At 35.4% G+C, this 19,920-nt stretch overlaps 1 protein-coding gene across 1 annotated transcript; it reads right to left on the minus strand.

Annotated features, from left to right (window-relative positions):
- Positions 1–2,253: 2,253 nt before the first annotated feature.
- Positions 2,254–19,745, minus strand: LOC144437332 (uncharacterized). Its single transcript, XM_078126255.1, has 14 exons — positions 19,248–19,745; positions 18,678–18,834; positions 14,374–14,447; positions 12,053–12,124; positions 10,681–10,744; positions 9,924–9,996; positions 9,168–9,322; positions 8,581–8,634; positions 7,876–7,942; positions 6,391–6,637; positions 5,822–5,913; positions 5,066–5,331; positions 2,958–4,616; positions 2,254–2,303 (listed from the first exon to the last, which is right to left on the minus strand). Exons 1-14 carry the CDS (start codon positions 19,743–19,745, stop codon positions 2,254–2,256), a joined length of 3,528 nt encoding a protein of 1,175 aa, XP_077982381.1.
- Positions 19,746–19,920: the final 175 nt, after the last annotated feature.

The raw sequence follows: 19,920 nt of genomic DNA on the forward strand, positions 1-19,920 counted from the left end.
TTTCAAAAATAAACAGGTACATGAATACTATAATACATTTACACATAATAAAAGCAAGCAAAAAAAGTGACTTTCACAAAATTAAAGTGCTTAAAATTTCATGGTATTAGCCTTGTGAAAGCAGACAGACATGTATTCTTACTGATGCAAGATTTAACATAGTCTGGATATTCAATGTCTAATTTCTGAAAATATTTTGGCTAAGTTCATCTATATTTACATCCAGTGTACTTCCAACCATTCTAATAAATTTGAATGTTGTCATTCAATTCTGTCAAAATATTACAATGTAATGAGACTTACTGTCATGGGTATATAACCTGCATAAGAACATGGGGGGAGGGGTAACCAATGTTTCAAAGGACTGCAATACTGTACAGGGTCTATTTATTGAAAGCTTTTGCTATCCTGAAAGTAAGTAGGGTGAAACTTGATACCTGTCAACAATTAATGCTAAGACTTATCTCAGTATTATTTCAGTACGTTGAAGATTGACTGAACATTGGTTCTCCAAATAATACTTATCACATTTTTATTTCAATGTTTACAGTTTCGAACTGTTTTATCTACTTCTGCACAAGGAGACAAGGATGTTATTGTAAATTGAGAGACAGTATTGAAAAAGGAAATGAAAATCTCTCAAGAATTTTTAGTCTTATTTTTCAATATTTGAAACTAGGCAGTCTTTGGTTGCTAATGAAAAATGTTTGGCACAAAACTACGAAGACCTCTTAATACAAAGTGAAGTAAGTATGGTAATATTTAAGTAAATGAATGGCTTATTTTGTTGTATATGTTGTAATTACTGAACCAGTAGTATCGTGCTCTCTTCATCATCTTTACTACCAGCCTACCAGCAGTGGACTTAAAATTATTTTTCTTATCATAATAAGTTTGAACAGAGCAAGGAACAGTCAAAACAAAAAAACTATACACAACAGAATAAGCCTGTAAAAAATACCATACAAATCAACCTGCCAAACCCAAGAAGCATTCTATAACATATGCTAATGCAATGGTGATGAATGTATACACTGTAACATGTGTAACTGATGGTGGATTATGAAAGTAAACTATCCCTACAATGGACTGGACGTTGGTAAAGTTTATTGTTTCATATATATATCTCTATATATATACAAAGAAAAATTTTGAACTTTGGAATTCCAACACAGATATGCTTTTGCACTGACTGACTGACTGACTGACTGACTGACTGACTGACTGAGTGAATGGGTGAGTGACTGACTGACCAAAAATAACATCTGTATCAACACATAAAAACACATATGGTTACCTAGAACAGTAAAATCAATGAGACCTGATGACAACTATATTGAAAATAAATCATTGACACAACTTTACCAAAATGTCTGGTTGTAATATTCAAAACAATGTTAGTGTACCTCAGTTATATGTCTACCTTTCATAGTTCATGAGGACAGCCAAGGGTTTCCTAAGAACATTAACCATGATGTCCACTTGACCTCTTAAGGTAAGGTTGATGTTATAACAATGGCAATGACTGTCCAAAGAATATGATCAAAACTCAAAATATTTGTATTTTATTGCTACTCCAGTCTGAGGAACAACGTAACATTCATATAAACCTAACTTACATTTTGTTTTTATTTTTTTCTTTCGAGTATCATGCTTATCAAAATGAAAATCTTGATGACAACCTTTTCCTAAACGATATGAAAAAAATATCTCATCATACTTGGCTATGGTTCTGAAACCATCATCATCCTCTTTTGAACAGTTGAGGCACACATTCCTATCTGGTCCATGAACACTAGAGGGAGCTGTACTAATACATGTATATATCAATTATTTGCAAATGCCAAAAATGCTTCAGTGTCTGTTTACCTCTTGAAATCCACATCAGCTGATTTAAAAATATCATAATAACAATGTCAAAATTTGTGTTTGTACATTTGCAGCTGTCTACTGCTGACAAGGCCATGGTAAAGCACTTTCCGGAGCAATCTTTATACAGCAACTCAAGTTCAATTATCAATTTTTTTTTCAATAGAACACAACCACAGCTCCTATACACAAATTTTGATTCAAAATCTGTGTTTTTTCTCAAAAAATCTGCTTGGCTGTGCTTGTGGATATTTTAAATCACTTTTTTTTTTCTTAAATATTTTTCCTTCATTTTCTTATGTTGAAACAGCTAAACTCTTGTATGTTCTTGGCTGTCTATTTCAAATCGGGTCTCTTGTGTTCCATTCCTATTTGACTTTTGGCTCATTCTGGTTCACTTTCTGTCACTGGTGTGTACTTGAGATTGAATTTGCCTGTGAACAGAAAATGAAACATCAATATCTATAGATGTAACAGTATCAACATTTGGCTGGTATTTATCTATCAACTAAAGTGTTTCATGCAGAATTTACATGCTATTATTAGTGAGGGTTGTCTACCAATAAACTGAGCAACTGAATGAACTAGTAGTTTCTATTACAATTATTGTAACTTGATATGTACTATTCTTTCCTTGAGTTAGGAAATCACAGAGACAACTGACGGGCTTCTCTCCTCAAAAGACTGCTTTGTATGTATGTATCACATAAGCTATATCCATATATCATTATATCATTATAAGTGAATAGATACATCTGAGCAATACAATGGACATGAAAAACAGAAAACAGACATAATATAACTAAAAGGATGGTAGACATACATGTACTTGTGCAATGGTTAGGTTTAGACAATCCTATCTAAAAATCATGAAATGAGATTCTAACTAAAAATTAGATGTATGAAATTCTATTCACTCGGACATCATCCACCCACCCACCCACCCACCCACCAACATGTAAACACACACACACACACACACACACACACACACACACACATATAAGTACATACGTACGTACGTACGTACGTACGTACGTACGTACACACATGCGCACACAGAGCAAGATTTCTACATAATTTCTTACTTTGTAGGGCTTCCATGGTGAATTCTTTGCATTCATTAGCTCTGTGTCCAACTCCGCCACAATTGTAGCAAGTGACTTTCTTATGTCCAACAATATGGTGAGTCGGGTTTCCTGGATGTGCAAATAGCCCTAGTGGAAGAGGGACGCCCTGAGGTAGCATACCCAAATTTCCAGCATTGCCAATCCAAAAATCACCAATGCCATTTTGGAATGGTGAGTGTGGCACACGTGGAGCATAACGATGAGTTCCTGGTATTCCTGGGCTTATTAACCCATTAATGTTAGGATGGAGAAAACCTGGAAAATTTGCATGTTGTAAAGCATTAGGCATGTGAGTTGCTGTATATCCTGGATTAGGAGGGAATTGAAAAGCAGCTGCTGTATTGTTGTTGAGTGGATTGTTGGTTGCACATGGACTACCACACGATGTACATACCATACTATTATTTGCACTGTTACACGCATTGCCATTATTACCAGTATTGTTAAAATTAGCGCCTGGTCCTCTATTACCACCAAAGTTATTTCCATTGTGTGGAAAATTGACGACATGGTTGCCATGATAATTGTTACCTTGGTTACCCCCATTTCCATAGTTGAGGGGAATGTTATTGTGCGAAGTAACGCCATGTTCAGCAGTACTGTAGGTATTGCTTGGCTGCAATGAAACACTTGGATTATGTCCAACACTTGGTGCAACCACAGTAGCAGGTGGCTGTAAACTGTTTACACCTGTGCCTTCGTTGCCTCCTCTAGGTGGTGCAGTCGTATAGGTTACATTTGTATGTGCAACTGTAGCTAGTGTTTTAGCAGTAGTGTAAATAGTTTCCACTTTGGCTGATGCACTACTAGTTAAACATACAGTGTGAGTGCTGTGTACTATGGTAATAGGGATGGCAGGAGATGATACAACACTCTCTGGTTTGATTGATGGCACAGCTGGTGTAGATATAAGTGGTGGTAATGCTGGAACTACTGAAGTAACAACTGACATTGCATTAGTTGTTTGATTAGGTACGTAGGCCATGGATGTCTTGTAAGTTGTTACAGTACTATTTTCCATGCTGGCAGTGATCCCTGGTGATTTAATGACATGTTGAGATGAAACAGTAGTAGTACAAGTTGAAACATCACTTTGGTTTATTCCAGAAGGATTTGAGGATAGCTTGGGTGTAAATACCATTGCACTTGATCTGAGTGGACTTGTTGCATTGATACTAGTATTAACCTGTGTGTGTTGCCTACTCTGGCCATCTCCTCCAGGTAGTTGCTGTATACTATGTATAGGCATAGCAGTTTGTTGTTGAATCTGTCTGAGAGACATTTCTGATGCTGGAGATGAGGGAGTAGAATGGCAATGAGAATGTGTACCTCCAGGACTCTGCTGTTTAGAGTCCTGACTACCAATACGTTCCATGGATCTTGATTTGACCACATTGCTGTATGTTGGCATGACAGCAGGATGACTGGATGTCTTAGTACTGACATTCAATTGTCGACTTCTGGCAGGTAAGTCCTGCATACTTTGAGACCTTGAAGAACCACATGATGTCATGTTGGAGGGATGTACTCGACCTGACTTCTCATCCTTCATCACTGATCTCCTGGACAGATTGGACTCTGGTATTGAAAACGATGAACTTTCACTAGCTTCTGAATCTGAAAGGAACGAATTCAAAATGTGAATCAGAATAATTAGCATGTCAATTGTGGGAGGCAATACACACACTGGATTGCAATATAGATTCTTTATAAGTGGTTATGATAAGAGTGTTTCAGAACAGACAAACAGACAGACAGACATACAGAGACAGGCAGACAGACAGACAGACAGACAGACAGACAGGCAGACAGACAGAGACAGACAGACAGACAGACAGACAGACAGACAGACAGACACAGACAGACAGACAGAGCCGCATACATAATGCACATCAATTTACACACAGATAAAATACACATTCACAGAGTATCTACTCTGTGTAACAGTTATCCTGTTCTTAGTTCAAACATCATGGTAACAATACAAAATTGACACAAGAGAAAACTGTATTAACTCATATGTATAGAGATCAACATTCCATTTTAGCTTTACTGTACAGTCTTACCTTTCTCATTTTCATCAGAACTTTCTCTTGGACTGGAAGGAGTTGATGAACTATCTGAACTGGAGTAGTCTCCACTGGGGTTGGTATTATGGTGCATGAATTGTGGAGTGGCGAAGAGACTCTGTACTGGAGGTTGTTGAGGTGATACAGAGATATGACTACTACTGCTATATGACCTGTTATGAGGTGGGCTTAGCAATTGTAATGCCTCTGTCAGTATTGTACGTTCAGTCACTCCATTCACACATCGTTTCCCATATAGTACCCTATGATAGAAAATGATTGTAGAAACACAATGATGAGCATAACCAGAAATGTTACAATACACTTAAAATGTTAGTACAACCACTACACAGCATGGGAGTAGCCATAGAAATAGACTCTTTGCCACCAAGAACTCAAGATTCAATGTTTTAATGCTACTCGGCTTGTCATGTAAATACAAATGCTCTCTCTGTACTATTCCTACTATTATTATTATTACACTGTGTAGTTAATATTGCGTTAGGTATAACCTTATCATTAAAATGCGGGTAAAGTCAAGCAATCCCCCCCCCCCCCCCCCATCTCCACCCTTCTCCTAGCATACACAGTCCCCATATTGTACAGACAGGTGTTCTTCACCTTGGAACCAGCAACAGGTCTTGTATAGCTTCTTGTTTTGTCTTTCTCCATATCAAATCTCTATACAGTATCCAGACATTCTAGGACTAACATATGAAGGAGGCTTTATACTTCTCTGACTAAATATCTTACCTGAGCTGTTCTATGTGAGTCATGAGTTTCTTTTTAGCTCCATCTGTGATACCTTGCCATTTGTCCAAGTCCTCCATTGTGAGTTGCATGAGCTGAAAATATAACAGGTTGTCAATGAGAGAGTCAATACTGAAAATATAACAGGTTGTTGATGAGTGAGTCAAAACATGCATAATTAGGTATTAACTTACAGAAGTGATGTGGCCATACCTCTAAAGTGCACTGGAGTGCAAATGTCTTTTATGGGTAAAAAATTTTGTTTTTACTAAAATGCATGCATTCATAGTACACAGCACAAAAATGGTATTCAAGAATGTCCTTAATGATTATAAACTATCTATCTTCATCTAGACTGAATATCAAATTATGTTTCCTTGTGGTGACAGAAGAAAACACTATGGTACTGGGGTAATACATGATAAAAGCTCATATGTGCAAATGTTTGGTCTATTACATAAATTTAACTTCATTTTGCACCAAGAAATATTAATAGCTCACCAAAGCTTTCACCAGGTATCCACCATATTGGTAATATTTGCTTAAAGAACTAAACAATGTGATCGACTTACCTGTTTGAAATTGAACTCTTGGAAATGATTTGAGTACTTATGTAATCTGAGACCCTTCAACCATTCCTGAACAAAAACGCCTGATGGTTCTTGTGGTCCAACAAAGCCACTGGGACTGTGCATTAGTTGTCTTGGTGATGACATTGATGAAGGAGAGACTGATGGAGATATGTGGGGAGAGGACAGTGGCGATGGCAATGGTGAGATTGCCAAAGGCTGATTGGACATACCCTGTGTGTATGTTGGCCTGTAATACAATCAGTATACACATATTAGTTGTACACTGGACTGTCGTACATAAAAATGTACACATTTTCAGGAGTACATGTACACATGCACACACACAACAAATACACACACATACATACATGCATGCACGCACGCACACATGCATGCACACATACGCACACACACACACACACACACATACACACACACACACACATACACATCTTGATAAAACATTTGGAGCACACTTTGGTGATGGTAGAAAAAACACTTCAGAAAGTATGTTACCTAATGTCAGTATTATTACATGTAAAGGACAACCTTTCAACACTTCAACACTAAAACAATATAACATGTGACTTAGTTTACATTTTGCATTTTTCACAAGGTCACCTTATGCGAGTAAACAAATAGCATTTGAATCTGACCTTAAAGATATGACAGACATGACAACAATAAGACTATTGTAAAATTCCTATCACATATGCAGCTTATATTGACAATCTTTTTTCGTTATCTTTACTGTTGGCATTGGTGCATGTCAAAATTAAACTTCAGTCATGGATACAAGTCAAAAATCAGACTCATACACGCATGCAAGTCAAAACAAAAAAATCAAAATTACACTTCATACATGGAATCGGATGTATTTCTTTAGTTTAACTAACATAATACATCTGCACTAAAGTTTGAAAATATCAATTTGGATAACTGCCAAATACTTGAGATGCTTCTGTTACACACCATACAGATTCATTCTGGTTACACACCATACAGATTCATTCTGGTTCTACTGAACACACAGAATCATTAGGGAATATACTAGTACCATACTCTCAACACCTCTATGTTTTTAATCAAACTGTTTGACTGTTTTGTGGTCACATAACTTTCTGCCCAATTGAACTTCAATTGAATGTTCCTGGTGAGTTTGAAGGTCTTGCTCTACCATATTCACTAGTTGTAAGCCTGATGACCCATACTCTATTACAAACAATGTACAACTCTTATCCTAAAGACTTGTTTATTCCAAGCAACACTTTTTATGACAGACTGAAATCATTAAACATTTCAAATCCAAGTCTTGAAATACACCACAATGTTTGAGTACTTATAACGAGACAGTTCCTTTACTTCATCATCTTATCAATGGAAAACAACTTGTTGTCATAGCAAAGTTTTCTGTAGCCCTTATATGATGCCTGTTGTGTGTTCCTGGACACAAAACCTTAACTGATAATGCAGTCTAATCCTTACCTGTTGGTTGTAGTGCTTGTGGACACTTTGTGAATTACAGGTTTTGACACAGCAGTTCCAGAAACATCTAGAAAGAGACAAATAAATGTACATATGTCAATGCTGTCAGTAGTAAGTAGAGTTGAAGAAAATCTGGATGCAGAGAGGGTAGTCTTTTTTTAAAAGGGCAGGAATTCTATCCCAGGTCCTTGCATATATAAGTAACTTTATCAGTGGCACTATGAGAATCATTCATTGTTCTGGACAAGTTTTTCAATAGCTCTGCCAAATAATTGTTTTTCTTACCCAAATGATAATCCTAATTTGACCTGGGATTTGTTTTCAACAAAAATGGTGTTGTCAAGATTCTGGTGAACTAACCTTGACCAGCAGAACAATTAAATTACCATGGTAACAGAAGCATTTATTAGAGTGACAAGTGGATGTTACAAACAAGTAATATTACACAGCATAAATAATACATGCACCCAACCCTTCTGGCTTGGAACTTGGAAGTGAAATCAAACAAGAGTATCTCTTGGTTTATGAAATTTCAGAGTAGTATTTTACTTGACAAACAATTCTCTTCTTGAAAGCATTTTTACATGTGATAATTTTTGCCACGTGTCAAACAATGTTTATTGAAAAATATGGTAATTTAATAGCACTAAGCACAATGTTCATTCTGGTCAATAACCTTGACCAATGACCACTAGCACAACTTACTGCTACAAGCACTGCGTGGGAAAGAAGTGAAGATGTCAATCTTGATCAACTCCTCTATTTAAACGTAAAATTACATTTTCAGAGTAATATTTTACTATTACAGTATATTGTTACTAGTAGTATGCCAATACATATTCTCATACATTGAGACAAGAGATTCCATCCCAGAAGGGGTTGAGTGCATATATTATTTATTCTGTGTAATATTACTTGTTTGTAACCTCTATTTGTCACTGGGATAAATGCTACTGTTACCATGGTAATTTAATTGTTCTGGTAGTCAAAAATGTTAAATTTGAATTTGATAATTTACACAAAATACAAACTCACTTATATATATGGTTATAGTCAGGAGTGGCAATAACTTGACAAACTATTCTGCAAAGTTTACTTTTTTAATAAGATGATAAATCAAGAAATTAAAATTATCTTAAAATTGACATATCTGAAACATACATGCCACCTGAGTTAGAGTATTACTTTGACTTACAATGACTTTTTTTACATAAGTCTTCTCATATTTTAATGATGGGTGGGGTGGGGTGGGGTGGGGGGGTGGGGGGTTATGTACTTTGATGAAATCTCACCTTGGATTTTTTGACTGCTAATAGTTGTACTGGTAGGTGCAGGCATTCTGACAGCTTGTTGAGGCATGTTTTGTGGAGTGGAAGTTTCTTGATACTGGAAGAAATTCAGCATTTCTTCACATTGAAGAATACGCCGAGGTAAAGCTACCAATTGCCTAGAATTATGAAAACATCATAGTTTATATTGTTATATCATATAGTTCTATGCAGTCAAGGTAAAGCTACCCATTCATCACTTTCTTGAACTCTGTCTGACCCATATCCTGGCATTCCAGGAGACACATAGTAAAAACCATTCAATCTGAACAAAAATTTCATATTTTTCAATATCTTAGTTCACTTCGGAAGCCACTAAAAATGTAAATCTTTGTTCTTGGTAGTGGTATTGTGATAATTAGGAACACAACGGTTTGACGGCATGTTTATAATTTGATGTAAGTTTAGTCAACAATACATCACATACTAGTTCAGTGTGAAACAAAAGTCCTGAAAGTAGACTACAGACTAAGAATAGTGACAACATATCACATTAAACTGAATCTGTTCATGTTATTTGGATTCATGGAGCTTCTCTTTACACCTGAAGAATACCTACCATCCATGAATGATGATAATAACATAATTCAAAACAGTATCATCTTTATAACATTGCATTTATAAATTCATATTTTCACATAAAAAAACATACAACAAACATAAGATTAAAGTCAATAACACAAAAACCCAATTAATCACACAGACATTCACAGACTTTACCTTGCATATTCTTTAACTTGTGGCAACACTTTCTCTAATTCTCCTTTGTGGGCCATCTGAGAGCTTTGTTTTGCTGTGATTTGAAAAATGAAAAAAAAATTTATACATCAAGTTGCCATGGGAACTCAAAATAACAGCAGAAGATAATAATGAGAATGGTAAATTATGCAGAGCTAGGTGCATAGATTGCTGTTCCTGATATAACTACTGCTGGAATGGATCAGTTTACTCAATTTCATTTGTGTTCATGTGTGCTTTTTGCATGTATACATTTTCATTTCTTAATAAGTTTGTTCTCATAAACTTGGGTGTTTTTTTTCATGTTTTCAGCCAGTTGGTGTGGTTAGATTTTTGCAATGTAAGAGTTTCATTTGCGAGCATATTTAAACTTGTGGGTAAAACGGTTCACTTGTTTGATTTGTTCCTGTGGAACCATGTGGTAACTTTTTGTATAATCTTTGACTCGTATCACAAGATTTTGTTTAAATTATCACACCATGAAGGAACATTTGCTGACTGCAGAAGATATACATATTTTTTATTGATGACTTTCATGGAGAATCCACAAATGTAGTTAAATCACAAGGTCTATTTATCCTTTGCATTTCAAGAGTACCATAATTATCAGATTGTCAAATTATTGTTTAAATGACAATCATTCAAACTTTGAAATCTGACCACAATGACAAGGTGAAGATCTGATTGTAATTAACATACTGTATTAAATCATAGAACAAAAGTAAAACTAAGACTATACCTGGCAGGTATGGCATATTGCAATCTGACTGATGTGAACCGACTTCTGGTAACTGATTGAGTATCTGCAAAAACCAAGTGAAGGACTTGAAATTAGTAATATTTCAGGGTACATAGACTATTTAATATTGCAGCTAGACTACCAAATTAGCAGTAGTCCAGGACACAGACTACTGAACATTGTATCTACACTACCAAATTAGCAGCAGTCCAGGGTACATAGACTATTAAAACATTGTATCTAGACTACCAAATTAGCAGTAGCCCAGGACACATAGACTATTAAACATTGTATCTAGACTACCAAATTAGCAGCAGTCCAGGGTACATAGAATATTAAACATTGTATCTACACTACCAAATTAGCAGTAGTCCAGGACACATAGACTACTTTATATCGTATCTAGACTTCCAATTGTATAAGATGGTAATATGTTAGACAAATGGAATTTAAAAGAAAAAGTGTTGCTAGAATATTTCAGATGGCTAAATCTGACTACTACGTGTAGAAATTCAATTCAAGTCCTTTAAGTACATGGCAAGATTTGATGATACATAACTATATCTGGTTGAGAAATATCATGTATATGCAAACAGATGAATCATAATTATGTAAACATAAATATCAAGGTCTAGATTCAAAGGAATTTGTAAGAATGTCCACGGTTTGGACTAGGTGATATCACTATAGGAAACTTATTATTAGATAATCAAGTAAGTTCAACACCAATATCTAGAACAAAAGATTTTGATACTATGAACCGTTACATAACGTCCTCCAAGAAAATACTTGTAATCTTAATCTACTACCAGTAAATTGACACTAAATGGTACATACCACTTGAATATGGTAGCTACTAAAAAATTCCTCAATATATCTAAAAATCTTTACATGATGTTTTCTAAAATGTGTATATCCCTTACTTTGCAGATCCAAATGAAATGGGAAAAATTATTTACACAAAGAAAATATTGGATAGTTGTTCTTTGGTGCTAAAAATTCATTTTAGGTGAATCATAAGATTCACAGACAGAAAAGAGGACTCTACATGTACCTACGTGACACATATCACTTTCATTATAATAAATTACTGCTGTTATCAGTAAAATGATTTCCTGTATTAATACTCTTCTTATTCATTTATAGATGATTTATATACATATATAGGCCATCACTGCTACTCAAGATAATGTTTCCACAATTTTGGCTCCCATTACCCTTTAGATCATAGACAAGACGTAAACATATTTAGTTCAGATACCCAATTTGTTTTGATCTATGTGACATATACATCTCCACAGTAAATAGTTATTATATAAAAGCCATCTATGTCAGAAGTAATTATTGGAGGAAAGAGACAACATTGACTTACTCTACACTGAAAGGCAAACAATTCTCCATGTGTTTTACCAACAGTATTGACGACACCATTTGACCAGGTTATCTGTAAAATAACAAGTTAAACCATCAAAATGCTAATACTGAAATTAACAAGATATAAAACATAAATAGGTATGAATAATTAAGAATTCAGTGTTTTTGTTAAGGAAAACATGTAGGTATCTCCATGAGGGGAATAGTTCCAAAGGTATTTTACCTGCGGAATATTAAGGTAGAAGGTATGGAAATACAAATTTAACAACATTCCCCTCCCCTCCCCTCCCCTCCCTCCCCTGTTACCAGGTCCTCAACCTTAGCAAAAACTCTGGTATTAATATCAATCTAAATGTGTTGTTGTTTTCTTTCCTTTGTGCGTTTGTTTTGTTTTTGTTTACTTTTAAATTTTCAAAGTTTTGTACAATATGCTGAAACACAATGTAGGGCACCCAACCATTCTATAATATATATACTTCATTTCAAGCTTGAGTTCTTCCATATTGTCACTCATAAATGTATCTTTTACAAATATTAAGAGTGTAAATTCATAGTTTTACTAAAAATTAAAGGAGTAACCAGTGATCACTTCAGCAAGAGTCCAGATAAAAAGTGTTCTGACTTGTGGGTAAAGGTTTAGAACCTGATTGCAGCTAGTCTTTGATGAAAAAGTTAATACATTTACTCAGTCACCACTGAAAGAAATAATGTGACATCTATTGAAGCATTTGTCATTTCACTGAGTTGGGAGTTCAGAAAAAGAGGCCTAGCATCTCTGTTACCATGTCAACGGAGAATACAGCTGACAGGTATTGTAAGGCTACATCCTTTGAGGACCGATTACAGTTTAATTTGACCTCAGATGGTTGTATCAATTTGAAATCATGGTACATTTGCCCAGCTGTTGTGGAATCTTGATCTACACAGTCATGTTATAATAATATGCTAGAACAATTATATCATTATTATATGTATGCAGAAGGCACACAAACAGATATACATTCACACATCAATGGGACCATATAGAATCAACAAACAGGGAGGATGAGTAGATCAATTGATTTAGAGCAGAACTACATGGTATGTGCAGATCAATCAGTCTACTGTTTTCTAAAACTTAGCGGGTTTCAACCCATAAACAAGTTAGGGCAAAACAGTAGCTCTTTTGTCCAAATAATCTTTCAACAACTTTCAAGTTTCATACCATTTCTCCTAGGAGAATATGCCCATTTCAATGCCTGGGGCATCACCACCAGTCATGATAGGGTTAATAAGTTCTTTTTTTGGGATTGAAATTTAGTTGACTTTAGCAAACGCATTATTTCACAGTAAAGTCACGTACTGCAACTACCAGGGTAGAAGCTGGTCGATATATATTTTATTTTATATTTCACAAGATTAGAAATTTGTGAAATCAAAAGCTGAATAAAGTCAGTCAATTTTACAATATATGAAACATAAGTCAACAGTTTCTACCTATACATAAATGGTTTTCAGTATTGCATTCAAGTGTACATACCACTGGTATGAGTGCACACTGGTGCAAGTTATCACTGGTACATATTTATTGCACTGCAGTGTAAATACCACTAGTACACACTACCCTGGTACAAGTAATCACTGGTACATGTGTATCACACTGCAGTGCAAATACCACTAGTACACACTACCCTGGTACAAGTAATCACTGGTACATATGTATTGCACTGCAGTACAAATACCACTAGTACACACTACCCTGGTACAAGTAATCACTGGTACATATGTATTGCACTGCAGTACAAATACCACTAGTACACACTACCCTGGTACAAGTAATCACTGGTACATATATATTGCACTGCAGTACAAATACCACTAGTACACACTACCCTGGTACAAGTAATCACTGGTACATATGTATTGCACTGCAGTGCAAATGCCACTAGTACACACTACCCTGGTACAAGTAATCACTGGTACATATGTATCACACTGCAGTGCAAATACCACTAGTACACACTACCCTGGTACAAGTAATCACTGGTACATATGTATCACACTGCAGTACAAATGCCACTAGTACACACTACCCTGGTACAAGTAATCACTGGTACATATGTATCGCACTGCAGTACAAATGCCACTAGTACACACTACCCTCCAAATTTTCACAGATTTATTTTCACTTCTTTTGCTGGAAAACAAAGATACAAATATAAGTAGTGACTAAAATGCCTTCTTGTAAATGAACACAATGTACCAATATGGCAATTAGTAAAATTTAGTCTTTGAAAACTAGCTGAAGACTAAAATCACTAGGTTTACAGTATATCTTACCTGAAAGATATATTCATATCGTTTGTCAGATGGACGCCTCTTCAAATCCTTCACCTCAATATCCTTTATGTAAACTGTTTAGTAGGAAAAGAAAGAAAGACAAAGATATGTATCAAAACAGAAAGTGACCAGACTAATATATAATGAAAGTTCAAATAGTGAAAAGCTATTATCTAAACGAGACTTACATGAATTAATGACATTTGGTCATCGTTATCTCTTTTCCTACATTTTAAACAGACTTATGTTTTATCAATAAGAGTTTTACATCCTTGTGTTTACATTTTTCAGGCCAAAGTATAAATATAGTTACATGATTTGGTGGCAGCTGTACAGGCTGACAAAATAGCTAATCGTAATTATTATTTCCATACCACAGATGGTCAACAAGCAATCCGTTCCAGACTCCCGAACACAACAATACATTATTTATCATGGTCAATACATACAATGTAGGTCATGAGGAGTAAATAACAGAGGGCAAACTTTGCATGTAGCAGATAAGCAGTCAGCCCTGCAGACAGGCATGTGATGAGGCAAACAGGCAGACAAACACTTGAAACAGACATACATATCACATAGAAGAGACAGGAAGTCAGACAGGCATATCATGCACCATACTAGAAAACAAAAAGACAGGCATATCACACAGTTACAAGAAGCCATACAAAAATGAAACATGCAGTATATCAAACAGGCAGACAGACAGGTATATCACACAGCAAACCAGACAGGCATGTCATACAGCAAACAGGCAGCTAACATACATGTAATATCGTATAGCAAGATGGCAGACATACAGAAACAGCATGCAACCACACAGACAGACATATCACTCAACAAATATACAAACACACAAACAGACATACATATGTAACCAAATAGGCAGAGTTGTTCTTTGTATCAAACTAATCATAATAAGTCCTTAAGTTCTGGCCTCCCTACATGTATGTATCAGTCTGCACTCTGTCTAGTGTAGTTGGACAGATCTTTGTCTACTTCACAAACAAATAGGTACACATATTCTGCAAACAGGTAGATGTTACTTAACATACATATCATGCTGCAAATGTAGACAAACAGATCAGACTGCTAACATGTAAATAAACCATAGACCCTGAAGAGTGCACTCTGAGCCAATTTGACACACCACTGACACACACAATTCCTAGAGATGCACCAAAATTTGGTGTTCCCACATCTCACAGTATGTGGTGATTCACAAGATATTCCAGCTTCTCTCTTTTGACTCACAACAACTAATTTTGGCTATCATGTAGTAGCGGGCACATTGGACCCTACACAACATATTGGCAGGGATATCATGTATTACAGTAGCAGACAAAAACATACAGGCATATCAATCATATAGTATACAACAGGCAAATAACACAGGTTTACAGAATCAACTACAAACAATAATCTAGCCAAGTAAACCTATAACTCTAGCCTTGGACAACAAATCTATATTTATCACATTCAAGGTTTTCAGTTGTTCTTCCTATGCCTCATCAAAATATTACTACATAATACATTCTAGGTAAAGATGAACTAGTCCATCTATTTTTCCATTAGATGTGTGCTCAGTGGATCTATACTCCAGATGTATTAATAATATTCTAATTCAATATATTTATTTACAAGAATATAGAATATTCAATAAACAAGGCAGATGTCAACCCATAGGGTAAACCTGCACTACATATCGCTTTACTAATGGTTCGATTCTTTGACCTTTGACCGCAAAAAGGGCACCCCTTTGCTGTTAACTGATCAATGTTGCTTACAGTTTAAGAATGGCAAGTATTTCAAATGTCATGTTTGGCAAATTTGACTGAGTAATCTCTCCGTAAAAAATAAACAGTACTGATGAAAATGATGTGATAGATGTCTTTATTTGTGATACTGTATAACTATACACTATTATATCTACCTATTCAACAATGTAGACTTATTGAAAACTATAATAAAATCAGAACAGAATAGAGGTATATTAGGCTGCCATAAAAATGGGATAATCGGTAAAATTTATGCAGCCAGTTGTCAGTGAGTGTCTGCACCATTACAAAGGCGATAACATTTGCAAGACTTCATGTGGAACACTAGTTACGTTTAAAATATGAAATTGTGCTGGCTGGTACATTTATGACTGTTTATTTGTGACAGCTATTTCCAGTACTATAAATAGCATCCCCGTATTCAAATTGAAGTAAGCTTTCAATATTTGTCCGTCTGCATCAGTGTTATCCATAGCTATGTATGTATTATTACCATCGCAGTATTGGCCCTCTCAAACAACACCCATCCGTTTAATATTTTACACAGAGACAGAACTTTCTGTATTGAATATTTAGATGTTATTCCCCAATATTTTTCTTCATTTAGCAAAGGAAAATACAAGTGCCCTAAGGGAACTTTGTCACTATGAGTCGCTAGATGAACAGTGACAAACTGTTAGGTCACAAGTTTTTCCAACAGAATGAAGAAAAATATTGGGGAATATCATAATTATACCAGTGATATTAATAGCAAAGAAAAATCAGGGAAAGTAATGGCAATTTTGAACGTTTTGACTCATATTTCAAATACAGCAGAACCAGTGACACAGACACACATTGTGATATAGACACGCGTCATTGTGATGTAGAATGACAAGAAGATAAAATTCCATATTTTTTTGTTTAACTTGGCTTGTGTTTGGTATAAGATTAGACATTTAAATCAAGGCAATTGCTACTGTAAGTAAGTTTACTCAATGTACATAGATATAGGTTGTTGTTAGGGGTTAGCTGGGTTCATGCTTGTTTTCATACAGTGGAGAACATTATACAAAATCTTCACATATGGGGTCTTAGTATTGTTTTAAGGTTACAACTTTCCCCCAGGATACATTGTGTAAACAGTACATGATTTGCACATGAATGTTAACATTCAAATTAACTGCAATTGTTTCTTGTAATTCAAGGGGGGAGGTATTAAGTTACCATCAAAATCAATGATGTCCCCCAATGGCTAAACTATCATTTTTGATGACGCAGTAAATTACTATAAACAACCAATATGTGGTTTATTCAATTCAATTCATGCTTATAAAAATGTCTTTCCTTTCCATGTTGACTGAAGTATATTTTAAGTTCTTCTCACAATGTTGGTTAAAAAGAACTATTTCCTTGAAAACTTGGATGATTTTGTGCTTGTCACCATTTATAACTATAATTAGCCTGTGTTTTTGGCAATGTTGTTCTCGATTTCCACATGTGGAATAAGAAAGCTATCAAAGATCATTTCATAAAGGGCAAGATATAGTGAGGTATGTGATGTCACACAACTGTGTATGGGTTTGGGATGTGAAGATGGCCGGATGACAAGCTGTTTGTGTGTATTTAGGAAGTAACTAACTGTGCCAAAATTTCAGCATACAGGATATTTCAATTTTAAACATCTAACACGTTATGAATGGTTTCCTTTATATTTGAGAGCTGAAGTACTTTAGGGGGGAACTTGACTTCAATTTTAATTAATAGGCACATGTATGTTTGCAAATGTTGGGGTATCATGGTTGCAATTTCAAAGTCCTGTGGAACCTCTAAAAATATGAAACTGCACTACACACATGGCTATAATTGAAAATATACGACTCGTTACGAGGAAAATATACCATCCCTGGCTTTGCAGATGAAGGTTGAATCAAGTTACGAAACCTAAAAACAGCCATTTGCACCTTCTGTGGTGAACAAAGCATGCAAATTGCACCTTTGACAGTTGACAGTGAACAGTGACCACAAGTGTCAACCTTTTCATTGTTCAAGGAGAGGAGAATACATACATGTAAATGTTTAGTACATAAACCTTGTCTTTTATAGATGAAAACATTGCATGTACAACTTTAATAAATGAAATTTTTTTCAATATTTATTTATATAGATTGTCATCTGGATTAGGGAAATTATAAGAAAGGAAATCTCAAAAGTGTTTTTTTTTTATGGAGAGAAACAATTTTGTTGACATGCAGTCTACACAAAAATGACACTTAGCTTTATCTTTATCAAATATATTCTATAAATACAGGAATCATTAACTTGCTTCAAGACCTAATCAATACTTTTCATAATGAGACATTGCACAACATTTCTCACAGGTTATCTTCATGCAAATAAGTAACATATGTTAAACATGGTGTGTGTGCATGGGTTAATTTTCTCAACAACTATATTCTTGCTACAGAGAATGAACTTCGATAGACAAACAAGATTTCTGAAATTACATTTACAAAAAATATTTTCTATTTTCTGAGACATCCATACCTGGTTGTGGACCTGGTTCACCATTTGGTATGACAGGACTTGTTGGAGTGGCCACGGGGATGGTTGGAGTACTCAATTGAGACATTTCAGGTAGACCTATCCCTCCTTCTTCCTCATCTTCAACGGTGTCACTACACGATGAAGCTTTGCAACAACCCTAAAATTACAAGTATTTATAATTATCAATTTGAGGACAATCTAATAATACCCTGCATACTTTTGTCATGTTAATTTGATATTGATCATTACAACATATATGACAGTAAACAAATTGTGTGGTGAACTACATCATAGTACATGTTTCTGACAGGTGCTGTGAGAGATTGTATGGGAGAAAAAAGTCATATTCACTAACTTTACATATTTGTCATTCATACTTATCTATGTTCCTTTAACTATACTTTCATTATGATCTAAATAACAAATTTTGAAGCTGCTCGAAGCAATATATAAGTATAAATTTCGGCAACTTTGACAGTCAGCGCGCAATCCTGTCTGACATTGTGAATTTTCCATTGCACTTAATCTGTTTTCGGTAGCTAGCTGTGCACATAGTGAAAGTCTGTTTACCTGTCTCTGTATTTCTCGAAGGCGTATCAGTCTGTCGAGATAACTTTTGAGGCTGTGTTTCTGGTGAAAGGCGAAAGCGGGGTGATGTACAGTCATGGTTAGCAGTAATAGGAATTCTTCGTAAATTTGATCATCTGAGAGAATGTTAGTAAAATGCGGCTCCAGATGAGCAACTTGAAGTTGAGACTCTAACGTTCTGTACACAATATCAGAACACTCACGATTCGCAGAATACAGCAAGGCAAGGCTCAGTGTAAGTTTACTACGAATGCAAGGCTCAAAAATACTGTTTAACTGTCTAACATAAGCTGCCTTGTTAGCGTTATTTTCGTCTTCCCTGAGATTATTGTACTCCTTTCTGGCCAGATCTTCGATACAGGCACCCAGATACCTCAATTCGAATGGTCCGCACTTTAGCAACAACCCACACAAGAAATCTATTCGACTAGAACCAGTAAGACAGTGGAACCAGTTATACACTTCCTCCTTATACACCATGATTTAGATGTCAGGTCGCTAAAGCACCACAGAAGTCATAAATATAGGCAAAAATCCGTCAAAATAATCTCCTATTTGGAAATACTTGCAAATTTGTCGCCATTTGCAAAAGCAGCCTGGAACAGCCAACACATCCGGGTACTCGATTTGGACATTTACACTTAAGAGGAGGACA

Source organism: Glandiceps talaboti, chromosome 7 (genome assembly GCF_964340395.1).
Source record: "Glandiceps talaboti chromosome 7, keGlaTala1.1, whole genome shotgun sequence".
Lineage (NCBI taxonomy): Eukaryota > Metazoa > Hemichordata > Enteropneusta > Spengelidae > Glandiceps > Glandiceps talaboti.

Coding starts and splice junctions, on each gene's coding strand:
- LOC144437332 (XM_078126255.1), bottom strand. CDS start 19,745: ATGGTGTATAAGGAGGAAGTGTATAACTGGTTCCACTGTCTTACTGGT. Junction 12,125..14,373: donor GATATGAATATATCTTTCAG/GTAAGATATACT, acceptor GTTATTTTACAG/ATAACCTGGTCAAATGGTGT. Junction 5,332..5,821: donor ACTCACATAGAACAGCTCAG/GTAAGATATTTA, acceptor TTTCTATCATAG/GGTACTATATGGGAAACGAT.